At 46.0% G+C, this 25,946-nt stretch overlaps 1 protein-coding gene across 2 annotated transcripts in view; it reads right to left on the minus strand.

Moving 5' to 3' along the window:
* Nucleotides 1–25,946, minus strand: part of B4GALNT2 (beta-1,4-N-acetyl-galactosaminyltransferase 2 (SID blood group)) — a 48,676-nt gene that overhangs the window by 21,298 nt on the left and 1,432 nt on the right. Inside the window, exon 1 of one of the 2 annotated variants that reach the window (XM_084749919.1) lies at nt 1,056–1,392. The exons of the other annotated variant lie outside the window; for it this stretch is intronic. Within the exon in view, the coding sequence (XP_084606045.1) occupies nt 1,056–1,150 (95 nt within the window). The 5' untranslated portion in view covers nt 1,151–1,392. Of the gene's footprint in view, nt 1–1,055; nt 1,393–25,946 lie in introns of those variants that run through there. 2 annotated transcript variants of the gene reach the window in all.

Raw genomic sequence — 25,946 nt, forward strand, 5'->3', positions numbered from 1 at the left:
CAAATGACAGGAAGAGCAAAGGGGGAAGGGGGCGGGATCACAGCTGAAGCTCAGGTGTCAGTCGGTTTTGTGTTTAAGCAATTAAATGACTGGCAAAGAGTATTTGGGGGGGGGGGGCCTCACTTGCCCCACCCCCATCCCCACGGTTTAAGAAGTCATTGCAAAGAAGGTCCCAAGGGAGTTCCTCACATCAAAACAAAACAGGACTTTGGGAGAGGGGAATTCCAGCCCAGGGGACAGTACCACCTGCATCTAGTGCGGTTCTTTCTGTTTGTGACCTTTATGCCAGGGACCAGACAACAAAACATCTGTTCACTCTAAACAGAGAGTGGCAACAGACCAACACGGTGATTATACTAAAATCCAACTTGGCGAACTAATGGATTTATCGGTAATGTGGGTGAGAGGTTTCTTTCTTTCTTTCTTTCTTTCTTTCTTTTTTTTTTTTTGGTTTTTCGAGACAGGGTTTCTCTGTGTAGCCTTGGCTGTCCTGGACCCACTTTGTAGACCAGGCTGGTCTCGAACTCACAGCAATCCACCTGCCTCTGCCTCCCAAGTGCTGGGATTGATTATAGGCGTGCGCCACCACAACCGGCTGAGAGGTTTCTTAAAGGAGAAGGGACAACCCAAAGGGAGCTGCTTTACCAAAACGCTGACCCACCCCAACGGGGGGCTCACAACTCAAGACTACTACAGCACTGCAGAAATTGCAGAAACTGCTTTTCCACGGGGCTCGGGGTCTCCTCCAAGCACCTCTACGGCTGCTGGAAGAGCACGTAGCCCGTAGCCCGGGAGGCTGCTTACTGTCTTTATAGCCTTAGAGAGGGCCTTGTGCAGGATGTAAGGACCCCCGCCCTCTCTCTCTCTCTCCCCCCTCCTCCCAGCCCCCGGCCTCTCCCCCCACACCCCCACCCCCGCCCCCGGCCTCCTTCCCCCCAGCCCCCCACCCCGCCTTCCTGGCTCACTTGCCTGCTGCCTCTACATCTTCTGCAAGCCTTCTCCCCGCCCGCCCCCCCCCCCCCCGTCCCACGTGCCCCCAGTAAACTTCCTTATACCAGATCTGTTGCGTGGCATAATTCCTCAGGGAGTACACCTTGGCATGGGCCCGCCATAATATCCCCTCGGGCTTCATCATTACAGATCGTAACATGGGTGCGGTGACCTCCGTGGGCTCTTCTGGTGTCTGAACACACTGGCTTCCCTTGTCCTGCTACACCTGCCAGCACATTCTAGCCCGCTCGCTAGGCGCTCCAGCCAACACCAACAAACTGGTGAGTGCTCTAAGCGCTTCTCTGTGTCTGACCATTGCCCTGGATGAGACTTTTCCAGCACTTTTCTTTCCCGCTCTCTCCGCTTCTGTAAAATCCTGGTATCGCGTAACCGTGTCTGCTCGTGCTGCTAGCACCAGCCCCTGTCTGAGTAAATGACAGTTTACCAGAACAGTTTGTGCCTTCATCAGTTTGGTCTTTTTCGGGGTTCCTTGGGACGCCAGGTTAAGAGCACTCACTGGCTGCTCTTCCAAAGGTCCTGAGCTCAGTTCTCGGCAACCACATTGCGGCTCACAACCATCTATGATGAGATCTGCTGCCTTCTTCTGGTGTGCAGGCAGAACATTGTATACATAATAAATAAAATAAATCTTAAAAAAAAAAAAAGATATATACCAGCAGGGCGGCAGTGACTCACGTCTTTATCCCAGCACTGGGGAAGCAGAGGCAGGTGGATCGCTGTGAGTTCGAGGCCAGCCTGGTCTACAAAGTGAGTCCAGGATAGCCAAGGCTACACAGAGGGGGGGGGGGGCGAAAAAGATAATACATATCACAGAAACACAAATGTTTTTAAATAGCAACCATGTCAGTCACATGGCTTGCAACCGGCCATGTGTCTTCACCATCTTAAAATGACCACATGGTATAAAGCAACATTTATAAAGCTCCAGCGGGGCTTGGTGGTACACACCTGTAACCCCACCACTCGGGGAGGCTGAGGCAGGTGGATCTCTTTGAGTTTGAGGTCAGCCTGGTGTATAAAGGGACTTTTAACCATATGCAATAATTTATAAGTCAATAATCTATAACCAAGACATACAGAATATAATAAACTCATACACTTAAGGCCAGTCAGAAATAAACATATAATGGCTAAAAATACTAGCAAAGACATGAATTAGCTTTTGTTAATCTGAATAGACCTTAGTAACCTTGAAATTTCACCATGATATAAAGAATATTTTAAACCAAGGTTGAATCACTTATGCAGTATATTATAAAAGTAACTTTGTACCAAGAAGAGACTTGATACCCTATGAGCATATACAGGGGGAAGAGGTCCCCCTCAGTCACAGTCATAGGAGAGGGGAGTAGGGGGAAATGGGAGGGAGAGAGGAATGGGAGGATACAAGGGATGGGATAACCATTGAGATGTAATATGAATAAATCAATAAAATATATTTTTTAAAAAGTAACTTTGAATTTCTATCATATAAAAATCTGTACCAATCTAAAACATGAAACTTGTTGCTTTCTTAGTGTAAAAAGAAGATGAAGTAATAAGCAGAGGATGCATTAGGACTAAGAAGTTTTTTGTTTGTTGGTTGGTTAGTTGGTTGGTTTTTTTCAAGATAGGGTTTCTCTGTGTAGCTTTGGCTGTCCTGGACCTCAAACTGTAGGCCAGGCTGGCCTCAAACTCACAGAGATCCACCTGCCTCTGCCTCCTGAGTGCTGGGATTAAAGACGTGCATCATCACTGCCCGGCTTATGTCTTCACTCTTTATTTTAATATTACAAAAACACAATTGAGCGGTTTTTAACTTCTTCTTTTTTTTTTTTAATTTGGAAGTTTACAACATTAAAAAGTTAAAAATCATTGTCATAAAATATTTTTAGGCATCCTGGTATGGTAGCACACATCTTTGATCCCAGCACTCAGAGAGACAGAAGCATGAGTTCAAGGCCAGCCTGGTTTACATAGTGTAGTCCAGGACAGCCAGAGCTACACAGAGAAACCCTGTCTCAAAATAGATAAATAAATAAATAAAATCAAACAAACAAAAAAATCCCAGAAAACCCAAATCCCAAATCCAACCAACCAAACAAGCAAACATATTTAGCTTTGTCTTTGCTAATGTTGTTAAGCTGTAATATAGCTTTTATATTTTTATAAACTATAGGGTTTTTTAATGAGCTAAATTATATGGGAAACTGCTATGTTCTGTAATGATACACCATCTGAAGATCAGAAAGTCCCCAGTCTCTTTATGGGCTATGAATATGAATGAAAATGTTTTATTTTGATTCTAGAAGAGCTCCACTTGAGAATCATGATTTTTCTGACTCTAAACCTAACAAGGATAGCACCTAAGTGTTAGTCTTTAATGATAACTAAAAAATACAAGTTAATATTCAGTCACTTTATAAATGATCAAATCCTCCCTACGTTGAGAAATATAAGCCTCAGTCTCCTACAGCTGCCATTACCCCGTCCAGACATTGTCTAAAACCTTGTCAGAGAACAGGTCGCAGGTGTAACTCAGATGCTAAGAACTAATGTGATTAATGACAAGATTAATCTTTTCTTCCCCCTGAGACAGGGTTTTTCTGTGTAGCCCTGGCTGTCCTGGAACTCTCTTTGTAGACCAGGCTGGCCTCGAACTCACAGAGATCTACCTGCCTCTGCCTCCTGAGTGCTGGGGTTACAGGTGTGCACTCCCACGTCCGGCTTACAAGATTAATCTTTATTTAGCCTCCTGTACATGTTTTCAAAGTTAAGAAGAGAGTAAGTAACTAGAAACAAGCAAAGTTTGTTTCTTTAGATCTACTTGAGATGGACGTAGTCCTCAAACACTTCTGCAGGATATGACATTTAAAATGTTTAATTTTAAAAAAGCTTTTTTGTAAGACGGGCAGTGGCACACACCTTTAATCCCAGCACTTGCAGGGGGAGGGGGGGCAGGGGGGCAGAGGCAGGTGGATCTCTGTGAGTTGGAGGCCAGCCTGGTCTACAAACCGAGTCCAGGACAGTCAAGGCTTTTTTGTGATAGACATGTCAACTCCTCATAACATCCCTAATCTCCTCCAAAGACCGACGACGAGCAGAGAAGACACTCCAGCTGAAACTTGTTTAAATGAGGCAAAGCTGGCCACATTTAAAGCACTGGAAGTGCTTGGTCTGCACTTCCTGCTTACTCGGGTAAAATTTATCCTTCTCAGGTCTCTGATGGATTTGAAGACCAGGCTAGTGAAAGATTTATCAGTTTAAGAACAGAAACAAAGGTTTCAGATGCCTTCTCAGTCCTCTCTTAGAGCTGCTACCACTAGATTAGAAAAACCTTGTTACTAGATTTAAAAAAAAAAAAAAAAAGATCACAAGTTGGTGTGGTGGTGAAGCCTCTAATCCCAGCACTCGGGAGGCAGATGCAGGTGGATGTCTGTGAGTTCAAGGCCAGCCTGCTCTACAAAGTGACTCCAGGACAGCCAGGGCCCCACAGAGAAACTCTGTCTAAAAACAAAAACAAAAACAAAAACAAAAACAAAAAACAACAACAACAACAACAAAACAAAAAACAGGTCACAGATGTTACTGTTTTTGGTTTTTTTTGGAGACAGGGTTTCTCTGTGTAGCCTTGGCTATCCTGGACTCACTTTGTAAACCAGGCTGGCCTCGAACTCACAGACAGTGCCTGCCTCTGTCTTCACCACTCCCAGCTCTACCGTTCCTTTATCTAAAGGAAGGTGCTTTACAGTGACTGCTCCCAGTAATCTCACCTTGTCTCTTGGTGAATAATTGGGTAGGAAGAAAATATAAAGTTTACGTAAGGCCTGAGGATACAGAATATTAAGTGATGAGGACCCAAGAGAGTATTTTAGGAGCTAAGAAGGTGTTTTAAGGTTGATAAATGCAAGTGAAAGCCTAGGCAGTGATAAGAAAGTGATTTAAGGCATATACAAGGAGGGAAAAGTGTTCCAGATTTCTTCCTGTTCCTGTGCTACTGCTGTATTAAGGCTTAAAAGTTCAGAGATTTGTCACTGATCAATGGAGCTCTGACTTATTAATCTAATTCTGGTAAAGCATTCCACTGTATGATCCACTGTCATGGTTCCAAGCTCAAGATTTTAAATTTCCTTTGGTTTGTCTTTTAAGTATAGACTTAAAGGTGTTTGTAGTAGATGTAAATATGTTTTTGTTTTTATCCCAAGTGTGGGATGTGAAACAGACTTGTGTAAGAGTGTACGGTGTTTATCCACTGGAAACAGACTTGTGAGAGAACAGGTGATGTTTGTCCACTAGAAGAGGGCCACTCTTGAGGGGCATGGTTTTTCCTAACGTACTGGTACGGACTCTGAGAGGAGAGGCTTTTTGGTCTTGGCATCATTTGGCTGTTCATCGCTCCCCTTTGAGATGCTTCTAGAGAGAACTGCTCCAGCGAATGCCTCAAGGTTCTGGCAGCTGCAGTTGCAGTGACCTTTGATGAACTGCTGGTTTGCTGCTTAACAGGTCTGCTGGAATCGTACGCCAGTGGAATCACTCCAAGGAACCGAGTCTAAAAAGGTTTACTTTTCCTGTTCCCATTAACCTTTTTTCTTTCCTAAGGTAGGTGGGAGGGAGGTATAAGCATTAAAAAACCCCAAATAAAGTCGATTTAAAAACGTTCAAAGCAGCCGGGCGTGGTGGCTCACGCCTTTAATCCCAGCACTCGGGAAGCAGAGGCAGGCAGATCGCTGTGAGTTCGAGGCCAGCCTGGTCTACAAAGTCAGTCCAGGACAGCCAAAGCTACACAGAGAAACCTTGTCTCGAAAAACCAAAAAACAAAACAAAACAAAACAAAAAATGTTCAAAGCGGGCTGGAGAGATGGCTCAGAGGTTAAGAGCACTGGCTGCTCTTCCAAAGGTCCTGAGTTCAATTCCCAGCAACCACATGGTGGCTCACAACCATCTATAATGAGATCTGGTGCCCTCTCTGACTTGCAGGCGTTACATGCAGGCCAAACACTGTATATGTAATAAATAAATCTTAAAAAAGCCTACAGGTGTTTCTCATTGTGCTAAATTTATATACACCTAGTGTTCTTGACAGAGGAAAAAAATCCCCTCATTGATGACGTGTGGCCATAATGAAAATCAAGATTAAGTGAGCTTCTGCCTTCCCTGAGCACATCTCAAAAAGCGTTCATGCTTTTAACCCAAGATCTTTTTTTTGTCCTCCAAGCCACAGCTATGCTATGACACAAAGACGTGTGCCTCTGCCTTTTTCTGCAGCGTGGGTTCCAGCGCAGATTACAAACAATGATAATGCTAATTTGTCTGAAGTTCCTCTTCTTGTAAACTTAAAAGGATTCTTGGGAAATCCACTGGGATCCACCTCTCACAGGTCAAACGGATTCCAGGGAAGCAATTCTGTCAATCAACAGCCTAAGTTGATTCCTACCTTCTGTCTATTTCGGAGGGTGGGATTCCTCTTCTTGTCCCTGGTTTTATGAGTCCCCTCTCCAGACTACCAAGACCATGGGCCTAAAAGTTTCAAAAATATACCTAGGAAAAAAAAATTTCCCTGACCTACTTAACTTTATCTTCCTGTATACACACACACACACACACACACACACACACACACACACATATTGTTGTGCCTGGCTCACAAAAACCCCAAAGACCACCAAGGAGCTGATTCTGATGCAAACACACAAGGGTCTTTATTGCTAGGTTATTGCCAGCTTAAGCTGGGCTCACACCATCACTGATGTAGTGGCTCTCAGATGTGAGTCTCCAGCCTAGGGAGGGAGGGATTTTTATGCATTCGTAGCAAGCAAGCAGGCAAGCAAGAGGGTTTCCAGCCTGGCTAGGGCTTCATTGATTAACATTTGTAGCAAGATGTTGCCCTTTGGATTGTGGTGCAAGTCTAGTGCCAAACCACAGATGACCAGCTTTTTGGAAGATCTAAAGAATAACTCTTTTGAAGGTCTGAAGAGGCACCTGGACATTCAGTGCCTCCCTGCTTTCCAGCTGATTGGTTATTCTACATCTCTGTGCCAAGTGTATCTTCTGTGGTTTTCCTATATTCAGAGTTCAGGACTAGGTCACCCAAATACAGAAATGGAATTTTTAAACAAAATGGAGTTACTTTGGTCTGTCAAGATACACACACACACACACACACACACACACACACACACACATATGTATACATGCACGCAGACACAGACACACAGACACACACTCCTGCTAAGTCCAGGAAACACCTGGGACAGCATCCAGGACAGCTCCAAAGCAGTTACCCACTGCTGCTGCAGACCAGTCTGCAGATTGCTTCAGCTAGATTGTAAACACCCACATATATCCTAGACAGCAGCGAAACAGCCAGTCCTCCCAGGACTTGCCAGGACTTTGCCATGGTCTCCAAATTTTCTTAGGGTCCCCAAAGATATCTTCATCCCCCCTATCTGCAGGAAGCAGCCTAAACAACGCAACGCCCTCATTCCTGCCTCACCATCCTTCCTACTTGGCTCATTTTTGTTTTTGTTTTCCGAGTCAGAGTTTCTCTGGGTAGCCTTGGCTGTCCTGGAACTTGCTGTCCTGGAACCAGGCTGGCCTTGAACTCACAGAGATCTGCCTGCCTCTGCCTTTCAAGTGCTGGGATTAAAGGTGTCCACCACCATCACCATCACCATCACCACCACCACCACCTAGTTCCTCATTTTTAATTAAACAAAAAGGGGAGGAATGCTAGTGTACAGGCAGTTCAACTGGCCTGCCTTCAGGGCCTTAGCAATTGCTCTGTCATCGCCGACCACTGTCCCACCAGGTGCACCGTGTGTGTGTGTGTGTGTGTGTGTGTGTGTGTGTGTGTGTGTGTGTGTGCCTCTCTCTGTTCTAGGCGCTCCTTTCCCTCCCTCCCCTCCCCAATAAACTTCCTCGTCTCAGATCTGTTGCATGGCGCGTAGTTCCTCAGGGGCACACCATGGCAGGTGGTCAGGGAGAGAGGGCCAGTTGTGAGCTACCTAATGTGGTTCCTCTGCAGACGTAGCAAGTGCCCTTAACCACTTAGTCATCTGTGCTGCCTCCGCCTTTCAATTCTTTTTTTTTTTTTTTAGTTAATTAATTTATGATTATGTAAACAGTGTTCTCCCTGCATGTACACCTGCAGGCCAGAAGAAGGCCTCAGATCTCATTATAGATGGTTGTGAGCCACTGTGTGGTTGCTTGGTATTGAACTCAGGACCTCTGGAAGAGCAGCCAGTGCTCTTTAACCTCTGAGCCATCTCTCCAGCCCCAGACTTTCAATTCCTAGCAGACTGAATTTCAAAAAATTACAAAAGAGGCTGGCCCACAATTCTCAAAGCCCTAGCTATCCTTAGAATCATTACTAATAAAATAACAATTACTAATAATAACAGCAACACCCACCACATGTGGTCATTCACAGTTTTAATCCTATGCTTCCTATGAAAAATAAGTATGTGCTCTTAACTCTAAGCCATGATGCAGAAATCTTCTTTTTCAGGGCAAGGTCTCACTGTGTGAGCCCAGGCCTGGAACTTCCTATGTAGACCAAGCTGGCCCTGAACTCTCAGAGCTACCCTCGCTTCTGCCTCTTGAGTGCTGGGGTCAAGGCATGTGCCACTGCATCCAACCTCCAAATGGAAACTTTAAAGCTCTCCAGAGCAGCCGGGCGTGGTGGTGCATGCCTATAATCCCAGCACTCAGGAGGCAGAGGCAGAGGCAGGTGGATCAATGCGAGTTCAAGGCCAGCCTGGTCTACAAAGCGACCTGGTCTACAGAGAACCAGGGGATGTTAATCACACAGGGGTGTCTCCTCAGTGGAGGAGACAAAAATCAAACACCTGCACTCCATCCAGAACGCTGAGAGTGGGGTTTATTTATTTATTTTGATTTTTCGAGACAAGATTTCCTCTGTGTAGCCTTGGCTCTCCTAGACTCACTTTGTAGACCGGGCTAAGCCTGGAACTCAAAGCAATCTGCCTGCCTCTTCCTCCCCACTCCCCAGTGCTGGGATTAAAGGCGTGTGCCACCAGAGTGGAGTTTATTAATGACCACTAGACCTGCTATCTGTGAAAGCAGACCTCACCCAAATTCCCCACAATGATTATCCAAGCCCCCTTCCCCCTAGACCATTACCCATCCTAAGGGACAATGTCCTCTGTAAAGAGGATCTCTTGTACTGTAGGAAAGGATCACCTGTCAATAAAAAGCTTACGGCCTATTAGCTGAGGCAGGAACTCAGAGGTGGGACTTCCGGGAGAGAGATGAGCTCTGGGATAGAGTCAGAGGCGAAAACCTATGGTCACAAAGGTTTGCAGTACTCTGTGACCTGCTGACCTCTACGCCATTGCTTAGAGATCTCTCTGGGTTCTAGGCCTTTTAGCTGTAGAACCCACCCTCGTGATCTCAGGTACCTTGCAGAAGAGTTGCTAGGTAGTCACTCCTTAAGCACCAGGAATTAGCTGATTAAACTGACTGTTGCCTGGAAACATTTTCCCAAATTGTACTGTGTTTTAAATATGCTGGAAGCCGGGCGGTGGTGGCGCACGCCTTTAATCCTAGCACTTGGGAGGCAGAGGCAGGAGGATCGATGTGAGTTCGAGGCTAGCCTGGTCTACAAAGTGAGTCCAGGACAGCCAAGGCAACACAAGGAAACCCTGTCTCGAAAAACCTAAATAAATAAATAAATAAATATGCTGGCATTCGGGCTCCCACCCCCGTGACTTCATCCAGGCTGATGAAGTCGATCGACACACAGTTTTCACTCTTAGTTCTTTTTGTGTTCAATTCCTTCATGAGACTTCCATCTTGTCTTGGTCAGTGTTCTAATTCTGCGAAGAGACGCCATGAACAAGGCAACGTTTTTTTTTTTAATTAAAAAAACTTATTTGTGGGCCGGGCATGGTGGCGCACGCCTTTAATCCCAGCACTCGGGAGGCAGAGACAGGCGGATCGCTGTGAGTTCAAGGGCAGCCTGGTCTACAAAGTGAGTCCAGGACAGCCAGGGCTACACAGAGACTCTGTCTCGAAAAACCAAAAACAACAACAAAAAAAACTTATTTGTATTTTATGTACATTGGTGCTTTGCCTGCATGTATGTCTGTGTGAGGGTGTCAGATTCCCTGGAACAGGAGATACAGACAGTTTGTGAGCTGCCTTGTGGGTGCTGGGAATTGAACCCAGGCCCTCTGAAAGAGCAGCCAGCGCTCTTAACCTCTGAGCCATCCCTCCAGCCCCGTGAGCAAGGCAACTCTTATAAGAGAAAGCATTTCATTGAGGGCTCGCTTACAGTTTCAGAGGTTCAGTCAGCTATCAGCATGGCAGCACACTGGCAGAAACAGTGCTGGAAAAGTAGCTCCGAGCTATAGCCTGATTCACCAGTGGAGAGACCCTGGACTTGGGTTTTTGAAACCTCAGAGCCCACCCACAGTGACACATTTTCTCCAACAGCACCACCTCCTAATCCTTTGAAATGGTGCCACTCCCTGGTTGAAATCTGTAAGCCTATGAGGGGCATTCTTTTTTTTTTTGGTTTTTCGAGACAGGGTCTCTCTGTGTAGCCTTGGCTGTCCTAGACTCACTTTGTAGACCAGGCTGGCTTCGAACTCACAGCGATCCGCCTGCCTCTGCCTCCCAAGTGCTGGGATTAAAGGCGTGTGCCACCACCGCCCAGCAATGAGGGGCATTCTTTTTTTTTAAAGATTTATTTATTTATTATTATGTATACAGAGCTCTGCCTGCATGTACCCCTACAGACCAGAGGAGGTATCAGATCACATTATAGATGGTTGTGAAGCCACCATGTGGTTGCTGGGAATTGAACTCATGACCTCTGGAAGAGCAGTCAGTGCTCTTAACCGCTGAGCCATCCCTCCAGCCCATGAGGGGCATTCTTATTCAAACCACCACACACCTCTAAATAAATAATAAAGGCAGAACATAGTACATTATGAAACATGCTAGAGCTATAGTGAGAGGAAAATGTTAAACTTTAAATACACTAATTCCAGCACTCAGGGAGGCAGAGACAGGTGGATGTCTGTGAGGGAGTTCCTGAATACCCAGGGCTACTCAGAGAAAACACATTAAAAAAAAAAAAGCTGGGCAGGTATGGTGGCGCACACCTTTAATCCCAGCATTCAGGAGGCAGAGGCAGGCAGATCATTGTGGGTTCGAGGCCAGCCTGGTCTACAAAGGGAGTCCAGGATAGTCAAGGCTACACAGAGAAACCCTGTCTTCAAAACAACAACAAAACAAATCACACACAAATAAACAAAAAATGAGGGATAACTGTACTCTAGGCTGAGCTTTTAAAGAGCTAGTGACTTTAAAGCACAGTTATTGATTTAGGAATCAATAAGTACATAGAGAGGCCGGGCGTGGTGGCGCACGCCTTTAATCCCAGCACTTGGGAGGCAGAGGCAGGCGGATCGCTGTGAGTTCGAGGCCAGCCTGGTCTACAAAGTGAGTCCAGGACAGCCAAGGCTACACAGAGAGACTCTGTCTCGAAAAACAAAACAACAACAACAAAAAAAAAGTACATAGAATAAGTCCATGACCAGAAATGCTCAGTATTTAAAAAAACAAAAGCAAAACCATGCTGGGCACTTGTGGCGCACGCCTTTAATCCCAGCACTCTCGAGGTAGAGCAGGTAGATCTCTGTGAGTTCTAGGACATCTTGGTCTACAAAGAGAGGTCTAGGACAGCCAGTGCTACACACAGAAACTCTATCTAAAAAAAAAAAAAAAAAGCTGGGCTCGGTGGCGCATGCTTTTATTAATCCTAGCACTTAGAGAGGCAGAGGCAGGCATATCTCTGTGAGTTCAAGGCCAGCCTAGTCTACAAAGTAAGTCAGTCCAGGACAGCCAAGGCTACACAGAGAAACCCGGTCTCAAAACAAAACAAAAAACAAAAAACAAACAAACAAAAAACAAACAAACAAAAACAAATCTCCTTTGACTATTAAAAACTATGTATTTTACCAAGAAGAGACTTGATACCCTATGAGCATATACAAGGGAAGGGATAACCATTGAGATATAATATGAATAAATTAATTTTAAAAACCTATGTATTTATTAGTTTGGGTGGGGGTGACGTATGTCAATGTGCACATGCTGTGGCCACATATGGAAGTTAAAAGACAACTTTTGGAAGTAAGTTCCCTTTTTCCATCATGTGGGACTCGGGGATTAAACCTCAGTTTGTCTCTTTTGGTAGCAAGAACTGTTACATGCTGAGCCGTCTCCATGGCCCGTGGACTTTTAAAACAAAACCAGACTGACCTCAAACTTACTGTCTAGCTGAGATGTCATCGACTTCCTCTCCCTTGGGCCCCCACCTCCTGAACTTCCTGGTCCCTGTGCTTCTATGGCCCAGCCCGAGTGCTGGAACTACACGTGTGCAACACTGGAACTACACGTGTGCAACACTGCTTTAGATTTAAATCCCTGGACTTTTGGTCATTTTCGGTTGACCTCAGGATCGTGTGTATGCCCAGCAAGCACTCTACCACTGAGTTACACTCTCAGCCCTAAGTTCTTAGACTTCTGACTCCCCAAATCTGGCTCTAGCTAGGATAACATCTTATGGCATAACCGTTAGCAGAGATTCTTCTGCTAGGAGAGTATTAATAAAGGTTTAATTTTTACGAGATAAGTAAAAAGATTTCATCCTGTTAAAACAGCACTGCTTATGTGCTTTCATGGAGGCTGATTGGAATATGTGTGTGTGTGTGTGTGTATTTGTTTTGGTTTGTTTTGGTTTTGTTTTTTGAGACAGGGTTTTTCTGTATAGCCTTGGCTGTCCTGGACTCATTCTATAGACCAGGCTGGCCTTCAACTCACAAAGATCCACCTGTCTCTGCCTCGCAAGTGCTGGGATTAAAGGCATGTGCCACCACTGCCTGGCTGATTGGACTATATTTAAGAAGCCAGGTGGTGGTAGCACACGCCTTTAATCCCAGCACTGAGGGAGGCAGAGGCAGGTGGATCACTGTGAGTTCGAGGACAGCCTCTCTACAAAGTTAAGTCTAGGACAGCCAGGGCTACACAAAAAAAAAAACCCTGTCTCAAAAAAAAACCAACCAACAAACCAAAGAAACAAACAAACAAAAAATAAATAATTAAAAAAGAAAAAATTAAAAAAAAAAAAGAAAAAAGAAAAAAGAAAGAAAGATCCAAGAAAGGTCCACAGTATGACTTATAAAGTCCATGCCAAATTAAGGACCCAGGGTGGAACACGGTTAGCACTGTGTCCTTTGAGGATCCTTGCCACCAACAACTTGCTTTTGTAATGAGCAGGAACTTGGGACAGTGGAAGCCTGAACCCTGGATACTGCTGCCTCTTGTTTAAATACACACTTTTGCTGTTGTTGTTGTTGTTGTTGTTCAAGACAGGGTTTCTCTGTGTAGCCTTGGCTGTCCTGGACTCACTTTAGAGACCAGGCTGGCCTCGAACTCATAGCGATCAGCCTGCCTCTGCTGGTTCTTATCTTTTTTTAAAATTTAATTTAATTTAATTTTTTATTTTAAAGATAGAGTTTCTCTGTGTAGCCCTGGCTGCGATTAAAGGCATTCAGAGAAGAGGCGTTGCTTTCCCTCAGTTGCTTTTGTAGAGGAAAGCAACTAATGCGCCTCCTCTTACAGTGACTGCTGCTAAAGGAGGGAAGGTCGGCTGGGGCACGCTTTTCCTGTGGTTCCTCTAAACGCGCTTGAGATAGAACTGCGGCCTTCCTCCCTCTCCTCCAATCACAGGAGCCCAGACTGCGCACCGTCCTATCACTGATGGCAGTTTAAAAATCCCCAGCCCCTCCTCTCCTACTCACACACAAAAAGGGAGATCGCGGAAGGCTACTAAGACAATGGGCAAAATGATGAAGAACAAAAATAAACAACTCTCCCTGTAAGCCGTCTGAGGTAAAGTGTGAAAAGATTTCATTATTCTCCTGTAATGGTGTATGTCTTTACTCCTAGCATTGCCAAGGCAGACACGGAAGGATCTTTCTGGGCAACCAGCTGAATTAGTGAGACACAACTCCCCCACCCCCCTAATCCGCCCACCCCCACCCCCAGCGCACCCCACCTAAAATTTTTTTCTTTTCTTTTCTTTTCTTTTTTTTTTTTTTTTTTTTTTGGTTTTTCGAGACAGAGTTTCTCTGTGTAGCCTTGACTGTCCTGGACTCACTTTGTAGACCAGGCTGGCTTGGAACTCACAGCGATCCACCTGCCTCTGCCTCCCAAGTGCTAGGATTAAAGGCGTGTGCCACCACCACCACCGACCAGTCCCCACCCCCCCAAAAAAATTTTTTTTAAAGTCACTTTTGCTTTTTTTGAGATAATGTCCTGGCTGACTTGGAGCTCTATGTAGCTCACAGCGGGGCCTTGAACTCAGAGACCAGTCTGTTCTGCCTCCCGAGTGCTGGTTAAAAAGGCATGTGCCACCACCATACTGAACACCTGTCCCACGTTTAAGGACACCGTAGTGTGACTCCTCAGGGCATATGTTGGAGTGGAGAGTCCGTCCTTGGCTGTTAGCCATGGCTGCTAATTGTACAAGGCTGAGGTATCCAGGTTCCCCCCCTAGAAATGGTTCCCTATCTACACCTGTTGACAGTTGCTAAGTAGAAGGAGCCAAGGGAGAGTCAGAGGCCGGACTGCTGGGACTGCAGCCATTTTGCCCTTCCGTTCTTCCAGCTGCAAAGTGGTCTCTGGGAGCTGCTAGCATACATAGGAAGTGGATGGTTGACTAGAAATAGGACTCTGTGGTGTGGCTCCCATGAGGTCATCATCCACAATGGGGTGCAACGTCCGCACCAATGCCGTCATTTTGAGGTCACCCATGTTGCTGTGAGGAAGACCTCGCTCATGCTCTGTCTGTAAGTCTCCAAAACTCATTGGTTTGTTAGGTTGGGCTTTGGTGGGATTCCTACGTAGGCCTGTCGTTGGTGTCTCATTTGGGGTTCAAGGCATTAGTTCACGCCTTCCCAGAAGTTAAAGGTGCGAACCACAAAACGTATCTGAAAGAAGCAACGAGAGCCACTGCAGACTTAAAACAGTACCGTGGGTGGCAGATGTGACAGACCAAACAATGGTGTTAGACATCAGGTCCAAAGTGAGTGTGGATTTTTTATTTTTTTATTTTTTCCCTGCAGTTGTTGGCTGGACAGGTCCTGGCAAGCTTGAAGGCCTGTGAAGACGGACCCTTCCCGTATTACCAGCTTTGGGTCCACCTCCCATTTCTCTGGCAACTCTTAGAAAGGGAAGGGTCAGCTTTGCTCCTGCTTAGGATTTAAACTGCCAGATATAAAAGGGTGTGTATGTCAGGATTCCATTGAGCCTCACTAAATAAAGTTAAAAGAATATAATCAGAGTTCCATCTTTTAGCCTTGACTGGAGAACTGGTGTTCTGATCTACCCCAAAGATCAGCACATTACATACCATTGCTCTATTCCTTCCCTGTTTTTTTTTTTAAAGATTTATTTATTTATTACATATACAGTGTTCTGCCTGCATGTACACCTGCACACCAGATCTCATAATAGATGGTTATGAGCCACCATGTGGTTGCTGGGAATTGAACTCAGGACCCCCGGAAGAGCAGATGGTGCTCTTAACCACTGAGCCATCTCTCCAGTCCCCCTTCCCTGGTTTTTAAATGCAACCGGACCTGTCTGTCTAGGAGACAGCCCTCCTACCGGAAGTGATCCATCCAAAGATATGTTCAGAAAAGGGAAGGAACTAGCCTAACCTTTATCCCCTTTATGCCTAAAAGCCTTCCGTTGATACAGGTGTTGCAGATCTTCACTGCTAAGCCTATGCACTTTTCCAACTCAGTTATTTGTTTGGTTGTTTCCTGTTTTGGTTTTTTTTTTTTGTTGTTGTTTGTTTGTTTGTTTTTTTAGACAGGGTTTCTCAGTGTAGCCTTGGTTGCCCTGGATTCACTTTGTAGACCAGGCTGGCCTCGAACTCACAGCCATCTGCCTGCCTCCCGAGCGCTGGGATTAAAGGCATGTGCCACCACGCCTGGCCTTGTTTGTTTATTTTGTGTGTGTGGAGAAAGGTAGTCAACATGCCTCACCCCATGTGTGGCAGTGTGGCCGTCAGAGGACAGCTTTCTTTTTTTTTTTCTCTCTTTCCTTTTTTATTTGTTTGTTTGTTTAGAGACAGAGTTTCTCAGTGTAGCCTTAGCTGTCCTGGACTCACTTTAGAGACCAGGCTGGCCTCGAACTCAGAGAGATCTGGCTGCCTCTGCCTCCTGAGTGCCGGGATTAAAGGTGTGCGCCACCACCGCCCAGCTCAGAGGACAGCTTTCAAGAATCAGTTCTCTCTTGCCACCACGTGGGTTCATCAGACTTGGGACAAGTGCCTTTACCCACTGAGCCGTCTTGCCGGTCCCTCTTCTAAGTTTTAACTTTTCCTTTTTACTCATTCTAGCTCTCTGGAGACCAGCCTTAAGCTAAACCTACTTGTCCAGACACCCTGGACCTTCTCTGAATCACCCATCACCCATAGCAACTGCCTACCGACCTCCATTGCTGAACATGCCAGGTTGAGTCAGTGTAGCTAGAAGCTTACGAGCTGGAACTGCTTAGCGGAGTGGAACCAGCCAGCCAGAATTCAGAAAGAGGTAGAAAGGGCGAGCTTATTCTCAGAGACTGAAAACACTGTGGTCCTAGATTAGATTTTTATGGAGGCTAGAAGCTTCCAGCACTAGGCCTGGGTTAGCAGACAGAGGCAGTAAGCCTCAGAGACAATCACCTCTGAAGAATAAAAGTTCCTTTTTTTTTTTTTCTTCCTGACAGCTGCTAAGATTTCCCTTTCCTGCCCTGGTGATTTTCTCTCAGACGCTAATAAATTAGCCTTTCGTTTCCTCCTGAATCTATTTTAAAATTATTTTATTAGCAATTCACACAATAAGGAACTCCAGTTTCCTACTTTCAGCAGAAACTTGGGGAGCATAGGCTGGGGTGGAGGTGGGGCGGGGGCAGGGCTGACTCGGTGGCTAAGAGTTGCTCTTGCAGAGGAGCTAAGTGTGTGTGACTCCCAGCAGCCAATCACCTGCAACTCCAGGGACACCTGCACAGACATGCATATACCTAGACACAGACAGACGCAGGCGCACGCACACACACACACACACACACACAAACACACACACACACACACACACACACACAAAATAAAACAAAAACCAGATACTTTTAAGACAGCTTCATGGCTAGAACATTTGTTGTCCTCACAGAAGACCCTTGTTTGTTCCCCGCTACCCACTTGGAGACTCAGAACTATCTATAACTTCAGTTCCCGGGGCTGGAGAGATGGCTCAGCAGTTAAGAGCACTGACTGCTCTTCCAGAGGTCATGAGTTCAATTCCCAGCAACCACATGGTGGCTGACAACCATCTATAATGTGATCTGATGTGTACTGTATACATAATAAATAAATCTTAAAAATAAATAAATAATTATAACTCTAGTTCCAATAACCTTTTCTGGCCTCCACTGCCACCAGGTGTACATGGGGTTCACCTACATACATGCAGGCAGGCAAAAACACCCATACGCATAAGCGTAAATAAATCATTAGGAAACACTGACAATAACCACTGAGCTTCAGGGTTGGCTATGTTCTCTGGACAGTGAATCCATCCACATGAACAAAATGTCTAAGCCATGGTGTTGTACTGATACAGTCCATGGATGGATCTACCCAGATAGGCACTCCCCTGCCTCATGTAGATGATCCTTACTGTTGTAAACCAAAAGATATTTTACAGGAGGAAAAAGTAAGCTGGGTGGTGGTGGCGGTGCATGCCTTCGAACCCGAGCACTCAGGAGGCAGAGGCAGGCGGATCTCTGCGTTCAAGGCCAGCCTGGTCTACAGAGTGAGTTCCAAGACAGCCAAGCCTACACAGGGAAACCCTATTTTGAACCCTTCCTACACTCCTGCCCCCCCACCCACCCCCACCCCACCCCCGCAAAGGAAAATGTATGATGTGGTATTAAATGTAGCATGAAATAAACTCAAAACAAAACTATTTTTCAAATGATAAAAGATGAAGCCGGGCGTGGTGGCGCACGCCTTTAATCCCAGCACTCGGGAGGCAGAGGCAGGCGGATCGCTGTGAGTTCGAGGCCAGCCTGGTCTACAAAGCGAGTCCAGGACAGCCAAGGCTACACAGAGAAACCCTGTCTCAAAACACCAAAAAAAAAAAAAAAAAAAAAAAAAAAAAATGATAAAAGATGAAAAAATAATTTGGGGTGACTCCCTCTGGGGAAGTCCATTCTGACCCTGGAGGACGTCCGATCTCTTCTCAAAGCACCTCTCTTTTTACTGCATGTTTAAACCCATGTTGTTTTCCTAATAAATTCCAATTCCCTTTTAAAATAATAAGTCAGCCGGGCATGGTGGCGCACGTCTGTAATCCCAGCACTCGGGAGGCAGAGGCAGGCAGATCACTGTGAGTTCGAGGCCAGCCTGGTCTACAAAGTGAGTCCAGGCCAGCCAAGGCTACACAGAGAAACCCTGTCTCGAAAAACCAAATAAATAAATAAATAAATAAATAAAATAATAAGTCCTGTGAGGTCCCAAGTAAAAGTGCTTGCTCTGCAAGCCCAGTAACCTGAGTTCAACCTCTGGCAACCATGTAAAAAGCCTCATGCAATGGCAAACATCTGTAATCCCAGCACTTCTTAAAAAAAACAAGATGAAGAGGTAGTTGGATTGCTGTGAGTTCAAGGCCAGCCTAGTCTTCAATTCAAGTCCAGGACAGGCAGGGCTACACAGAGAAACCCTGTCTCAAAACAAACAAACAAACAAACAATAAAAAACACGATGAGAAGCCTGGCGTGGTGGCACATGTCTTTAATCCCAGCACTCAGGAGGCAGAGGCAGGCAGATCACTGTGAGTTCAAGGCCAGCCGGGTCTACAGAAAAAGTTCCAAGACAGCCAGGGTTACATAAGAGAAACCCTGTCTCAAAAAAACGAAGAAGAAGAAGAAGAAGAAGAAGAAGAAGAAGAAGAAGGAGAAAGAAAGAAAGAAAGAAAGAAAGAAAGAAAGAAAGGAGACTATTGGCCAACAAGGGATCCTGAGCCTCACTCCCATCAAGGCTAGGCTGCTTAGTATGAAGAGTCCCAAGACCTGACTGCCCTTGTCCAGTTGTTTGGGGTTTAGAAAAGGTTTTTTTTACGAAGCAGAAAGAGACCGTCAGCCAACATGCTGTGAGCAGCAGTCTGCCTATGGTTTTTCTAAGAACCAGGATGTCTTCAGCTGTGGTTTTCAAGTGGTTGCATCAAAAGCAAGCTGTCAGCTCATCAGCGAAACCAAAGGGCTCCATCGTGCCTGCCTGGTGGGAGCCTAACCCCATGGCTCACTGTGGTACTGAACTCCTTTCTTATACTGGACTTTGTGATCAGCAAACACACACATAACCTTTCCGGTTTCTGCGATTAGGTTAAAAAAAAAAAATTCATGGTGGCTTTGGCCTTGGTGGCTTCTCGGGCGATTTGCTAAGGAGGAAGCTGTTAGGTCTCAACCTCAGACAGCTGAGGTGCCTACTTAACATATCAGAGCTGGCCCCAGATCCCTACCCGTTGCAGGGCCCTCCTGGCTGGCTCCCATACCCCTCCTGTTACCCTAAACTTCTTCAGCCCTGGGGCTGGGCTGCTCTTCCCCAGCTGCCCTTCCCTATATAATCCAAACATTTTGGTTCCCTGGCCCTTTGATCTACCCTTCGCCCTCCTGACCTCTTGGTCTAGTTCCTGTCTCCTCTCCCAAGGCCCTGTTTCCTCACAGGGCCTGGCTCAGTCTGGTCATGGCTACTCTGGACTGTCCCTGATGTCTCTGTCTCTGCCTGTGCTCTCCCTGTTATCTATAATAAACTTTCTCCTCCTGGGAGACTGCTCTAATCCTAGGAGAAGGCATGTCCTTCCCTCTCTTTCTTCCTTTTTTCATTCAGAAGCTGGCTTCCAGATGCAGAATTGGCAGAGTCCCGCTCAAAGAGCATCTACAACCTCTAGCTAAAAGGCACAGGAATGAGACAGAAAGTGGATGTTGGAGCCTTACTCAAGCTTTAGGCCAATTCTAGCTATGTTTTCATTAAAATATGTTTCATTCAGGGCTGGAGAGATGGCTCAGAAGTTAAGCTTACTAACTGTTCATCCAAAGGTCCTAAGTGCAATTCCCAGCAACCACATGGTGGCTCACAAACCATCTATAATGAGATCTGGTGCCCTCTTCTGGCAAGCAGCTGTATATGCAGGCAAAACACTTTACATAATAAACAAATCTTTTAAAAGATAGGTTTTGTTCGAGGGAAGATATGGTTTTTTTTTGTTTGGTTTGGTTTGGTTTGTGTTGCTGTTTTAGATAGGGTTTCTCTATGTAACAACCCTGGCTGGCCTAGACTCACTTTGTAGACCAGGCTGGCCTGGAACTCACAGAGACCCACCTGCCTCTGCCTCCCAAGTCCTGAGATTAAAGGAGTATGCAACCACCGCTTGGATTTCATTTAAAAAAATATATAAACCTGAGTGTGGCAGGGCATACCTGTAATCAGAGAACTCAAGAGGCTGAGGGTAGAAAGCAAATTCCAGGCCAACCCAGGCTACATAGCAAGTCTTTAAAATGAATAGATGAATGAATTTGTGTTAACATCTAGTAGGTTTATGATTGAGTCCTTGATTTAGTTTATTGATTGTGGCGCTACAGTCAAACCCCTACTCCCAGCCCAGTCACTTCTAATGAATTCTTTTTTGTTTTTGTTTTTTGTTTGGTTTTTTGAGACAGGGTTTCTCTGTGGAGCCTTGGCTATCCTGGACTCCCTTTGTAGACCAGGCTGGCCTCGAACTCACAGCGATCCGCCTGCCTCTGCCTCCCGAGTGCTGGGATTAACGGCGTGTGCCACCACGCCAGGCTTTCCTAACTATCTTTAAATGGTTTCAACTTTAATTCACAGCTTGTCAAGTAGCAATAAATATACCCCAAGTAAACAAAAGTTTTTTGGGGTTTGTTGTTGTTATTTTGTTTGTTTGTTTTTATTTTGAGTCCCTCTATGTAGCTCTGGCTATCCTAAAACTCTATGTAGATCAGACTGGCCTTACACTCACAGAGATCTGCCTGTCTCAGCCTCCTGAGTGTTGGGATTAAAGAAGTGTGCCACCAAAAAAAAAAAAAAAAGAAAAAAAGAAGTGTGCCACCAAGCCCAGCTTGGTGTGTGTGTGTGTGTGTGTATGTATGTGTGTACGTGCATGTACACACACACACATGATTGGTTGGGGCACACATACCAGGCAAGTATGGGGGTCAGAGGACAACTTTCTGCAGTTGGTTTTTCCTTCCCACCTTTTCGTGGTTCCAGGGAGTAGACCCAGGCCTGTCAGGCTTGTGGTACAAACACCCTTACCTGCTGAGCCATCTCTCACTGGCCCTTTTGCTGTATTTGATGTGAGGAGTTTTACATTTTTGCATGGAGTTCTTCATCCCAGAGAGAGAAGACTTCCGCCTTCATTTCTCCAGTTACTGCTGTGTTTTAAGGATTGGGGGGGGGGCTTCCCATGAGCAATTAAGTTTCCCCCATAATGTGGGGGAATTTCATCTGAAGAACTCATTTGGGTAATTGGCTCCCAGCATCTACCTGGTTCTCAGTGTTAGGGCTGTCCAAATAGCCAGAAACATGACCAACCTGGATTATAGGGATCTCGTGGTTAGGTAAAAGTCAGGAGGCATCAGGACCTTTGTGAAACCTGTTCTCATCTGCCAAAAGCAGTCACTCCCTTCCCCTTGGCAGAAGGCACACAGGGCTACCTGTGGCGTCTATCAGCATATCAAAGCTCATGGTACCTGCGGGCTCCCTGATATCACAGGCACCTGTTACATGTTTCAAAGTCCATGGTAGCACCCGGAACCCTTCTCACTTCCTCCGCTACCCTGCTCTCCCTGCTTCCCTTCCCCGAAGCTACACGTCCTTCGGATACCTGGCTACTCTCACCATTCTCCCTCTTGCTCGCTCACTCTCTCCATCCGAGCTCTATTCTCTGCCTCTTACTATCTCCACTATTCTGCTTTCCCATTTCCCTAACGCTCTCTCCGCGCTGGATTCTTCCAGATACCTCTGGCTGCTCTCTCTCTCTCTCTCTCTCTCTCTCTCTCTCTCTCTCTCTCTCTCTCTCTCTCTCTCTCATATCTATAATAAAAGACTTAACCTTTTCACTGAGTGACTTGTCAGGACTTTCTTTCCTGCATCCCCTCACATATACTAGGCTACCTAGATTCTCTACAAGAATAAGCTTGCGATTGAATTAATTTTATAACATACAAGTTTTTTCCTAGATGTTTTAGAGAGTCGAAATTTGTTCTGTGCTGTTCAACCTGGTTTTTTTTTTTTTCAACCTGTTTTTTAAAAAAACAAAAAACAGGGTTTCTCTAGCGTAGGCTGACCTTTGAAGCCTCTCTAGTAAAAGGATCATGGCTGAGAGGCAATACCAACCAGAGTAGAGGGTACTCTGTGCTCACTGGGCCCAGTAATTTGTAAGTTGAGACCCGAATTATGCTCTACTTGAGGGTTTTTTGTTTTGTTTTTAAAGATTTGTTTATTATGTATACAGTGTCTGCCTGCATGTACACCTGCTCGCCAGAAAAGGGCGCCCGATTATAGATGGTTGTAAGCCATCATGTGGTTGCTGGGAATTGAATTCAGGACCTTTGGAAGAGCAGCCAGTGCTCTTAACCTCTGAGCCATCTCTCCAGCCCTCTACTTGAGGTGTTTTTTGTTTTTTGTTTTTTGGGGTTTTTTTTTGTTTGTTTGTTTGTTTTTGGTTTTTCAAGACAGGGTTTCTCTGTGTAGCCTTGGCCATCCTGGACTCACTTTGTAGACCAGGCTGGCCTCGAACTCACAGCGATCCGCCTGCCTCTGCCTCCCGAGTGCTGGGATTAAAGGCGTGCGCCACCACGCCCAGCTCTACTCAGGGTTTTAATTGATGCTTTAAAATTTTAAATACCATGAAGACAGAAAGGTGAGGCCAGCCTGGGCTACAAAGCAAGTTTGAAGTACCAGACTAAGCACTGGGGTCAATACCCAGCACCACCAAGAGGTAAAACACAACACACTGTAGATCAGGCTGGCACTGAACTCAGAGATCCGCCTACCTCTGTTTCCCAAGTGCCAGGATCAAAGGCGTGCACCACCACTAGCCAGCTTTGAAGTGTACTATTTTATTACGTATGAATTAGACATCCTAGCTGCCTAAGCTTCCCTGCCCGTTTGGTAACATAGAGCCCTCGTGCAAACTAGACAAGCGCCCTACCACTGAGCTACACGCCTGGCCTTCGATAACCCTTTTCTCTTCATATCCGTTTCACCCAATTTCAAAAAATCTTTAAAGAGTATAACTTTTTTGTTGCTTTAACGTGAAAGAAAAACTGGGAGGATGACACAGCTGATAAAAGCACTTGCTGTGGGAGTCTGCTGAACTGAGTTTGACCCCAGAACCCCCACAAAAAGCCAAATGCAATAGTATATTCTCAGCATCTACATTTCTACCACAAAATGGGAGATGGACTCCCTTTAATTCCTGTGCTTGGGAGGCTGAGGCAGGCTGATCTGTGTGAGTTCGAGGCCAGCCTGGTCTACATAGTGAGTTCTAGGACAGCCAGGGCTACGCAGGGAGACCCTGTCTCAAAAACAAAAACAAACAAAACAACAAAACCAACAACAGCAAGACAGGAAGAGAGACTAGGAAGGTCAACAGGAAGCTTTTCTGCCAGGTAGCCTGGAGCACACTTCACATTGGCAGAGGCAAAAAGGAGCCTGCCCCAACAAGGTAGAAGGTGAGGTCACCTAAAATTTGTCCTATGACCTCTACATATGCACCACTGTGAAGATATTCACAAGTATACACACACACACACGCGCGCGCGCGCGCGCGCGCGCGCACATGCATGCACACAGACACATGCAAGCACACATGCATGCACACACACATGTACGCATGCGCACACACACTAAGTAAATAGAAAAATAAAAAACACAAGAAAGTAACTATTGCTTATTCGTTGGTTACCAAAATAATCCTATTCCAAAGAGGAGGGAGGTGTTAAAACTGGCCACAGCGGTAACGTGCTTCTGAGCCTGGTCCTATGGAGGGAGAGGAAGGACCTAGCATTCAAGGTCATTCTGGGATACATGGTGAGTTCAAAGCCAACCTTGGCTCCATGAAACACCATCTCAAAATCAGAAAGAGGAAAAGAAGATGGGGGGGGGGGGCCGGAGCGGGGGGGGGGCCAGCTGGCAGGATGGCTAGACATGTCCAAAGGTAAAGATGTTCGCTACCCTGATGACATAACACGAACTTGACCCCCTGCAAACGACAAGGTAGGAGAAAAGTTGCCCCGCCCCTTGGCCTCCTGCGCATGCGCTGCAGACAAAAAAAAAAAGCCGTCCTCAGAAGTCCACAACTTCACTGAAGTTAACTTGAGCTCATTTAAAGAAATGCGTTCTTCAAGTGAGTCCAGGACAGCCAGTCTACACAGAGAAACCCTGCCCTGAAAAACCATACCAAAACCAAACCAAACAAACAAACTGTGTCGTTCAAGGGCCAAGGGAGGAAAATGTAATTTTGGAATAAAGTCTTTGCCAGGACACAGGATGTGATGTTGATGTCCAGTGCACTACAGTTACCACTTCAAGAAGTTGGGACTAACCGGGCGCGGTGGTGGTGGTGGTGGCAGCGCGGCAGTGCACGCCTTTAATCCCAGCACTCGGGAGGCAGAGGCAGGTGGATCACTGTGAGTTCGAGGCCAGCCTGGTCTAAAAAGCGAGTCCAGGGCAGCCAAGGCTACTCAGAGAAACTCTGTCTCAAAAAGAAGAAGAAGAAGGAGGAGGAGGAGGAGGAGGAGGAGGAGGAGGAGGAGGAGGAAGGAGTTGGGACTTTTGTATTTCCAGGACCTAGTAAGACAGCTAGCACATTGGGGTGGCACCCAATATCTGGCTTTGGTTTTTTATTTTTTATTTTTTATTTTTTTAAGTGTGTGTGCGTATGTGAGAGAGGGAGAGAGGGGGGGGGGAGAAAATGTACAGGTACCTGAGGAGTCCAATGGAGAGTTTCAGACCCCCTTGGAGCTGCAGTCACAGGCGCTCATTGCCTGCTAGACATCAGCTCTGGGAATCAAACTCGGGGCCTCCGCACGAGCGCTGTGTGCTTTTACGTCCTGAACCATCTCTCCAGCCCGCAACATTTGTTAAATGGAATTCTAGTACGTGGCCCAAATACCCAAAAAAACCCATAGAATTGAGCTAAAATCCAGCCAGCTCCCTCCAGAATGGCCCTGGGACAACCTTCTCTCTCAGTTTCCCCAACTGTAAAAACGCAGATTTCAGCAGTATATTCTTCATAGATGTTGTTAGAAATGCTACTGAAAGATCTGCCCTGCGCTACAGCCCATGCACCCACGTTGGTCTCCTGGTTCCTTCCCACCTTGTGATCAGGGATTTCTGTCCACTTTAGAGAGACATATGATCCCAGAGCCCACTCCTTAGTGCTCCACAGGGTACTAAAATGAACTTTTTCCGCCTTTGGAGACAAGGTCTCATATAGCCCAGGCTCGCCTCGAACTCACAGCAATTCTCCCGAGTGCTGGGATTAAAGGTGTGGTGCCACCACACCAGGCCACAATGACAGCTTTTTATAAGTGGAGGAAAGACGAACTTTGCCCCAATTTGTGCCAGCCTTAAGTTCATTGGCATCATTCCTGTTGCTTAAGTCTGTTAAACATGAATCCTAGCTTCCGCCTCCTCCCTCATGCAGGAAGGAGGAAGCTATAGGAATGTGGGGTTTTTTTTTTTTTCCAGAGCTGAGGACCGAACCCAGGGCCTTGCGCTCTACCACTGAGCTAAATCCCCAACCCCTTTTTTGTCTTTTTTTTTTATTTTTAGCTGCGGGAATGTGTAA

Source organism: Acomys minous, assembly GCF_964271855.1.
Source record: "Acomys minous genome assembly, chromosome: 12".
NCBI lineage: Eukaryota > Metazoa > Chordata > Mammalia > Rodentia > Muridae > Acomys > Acomys minous.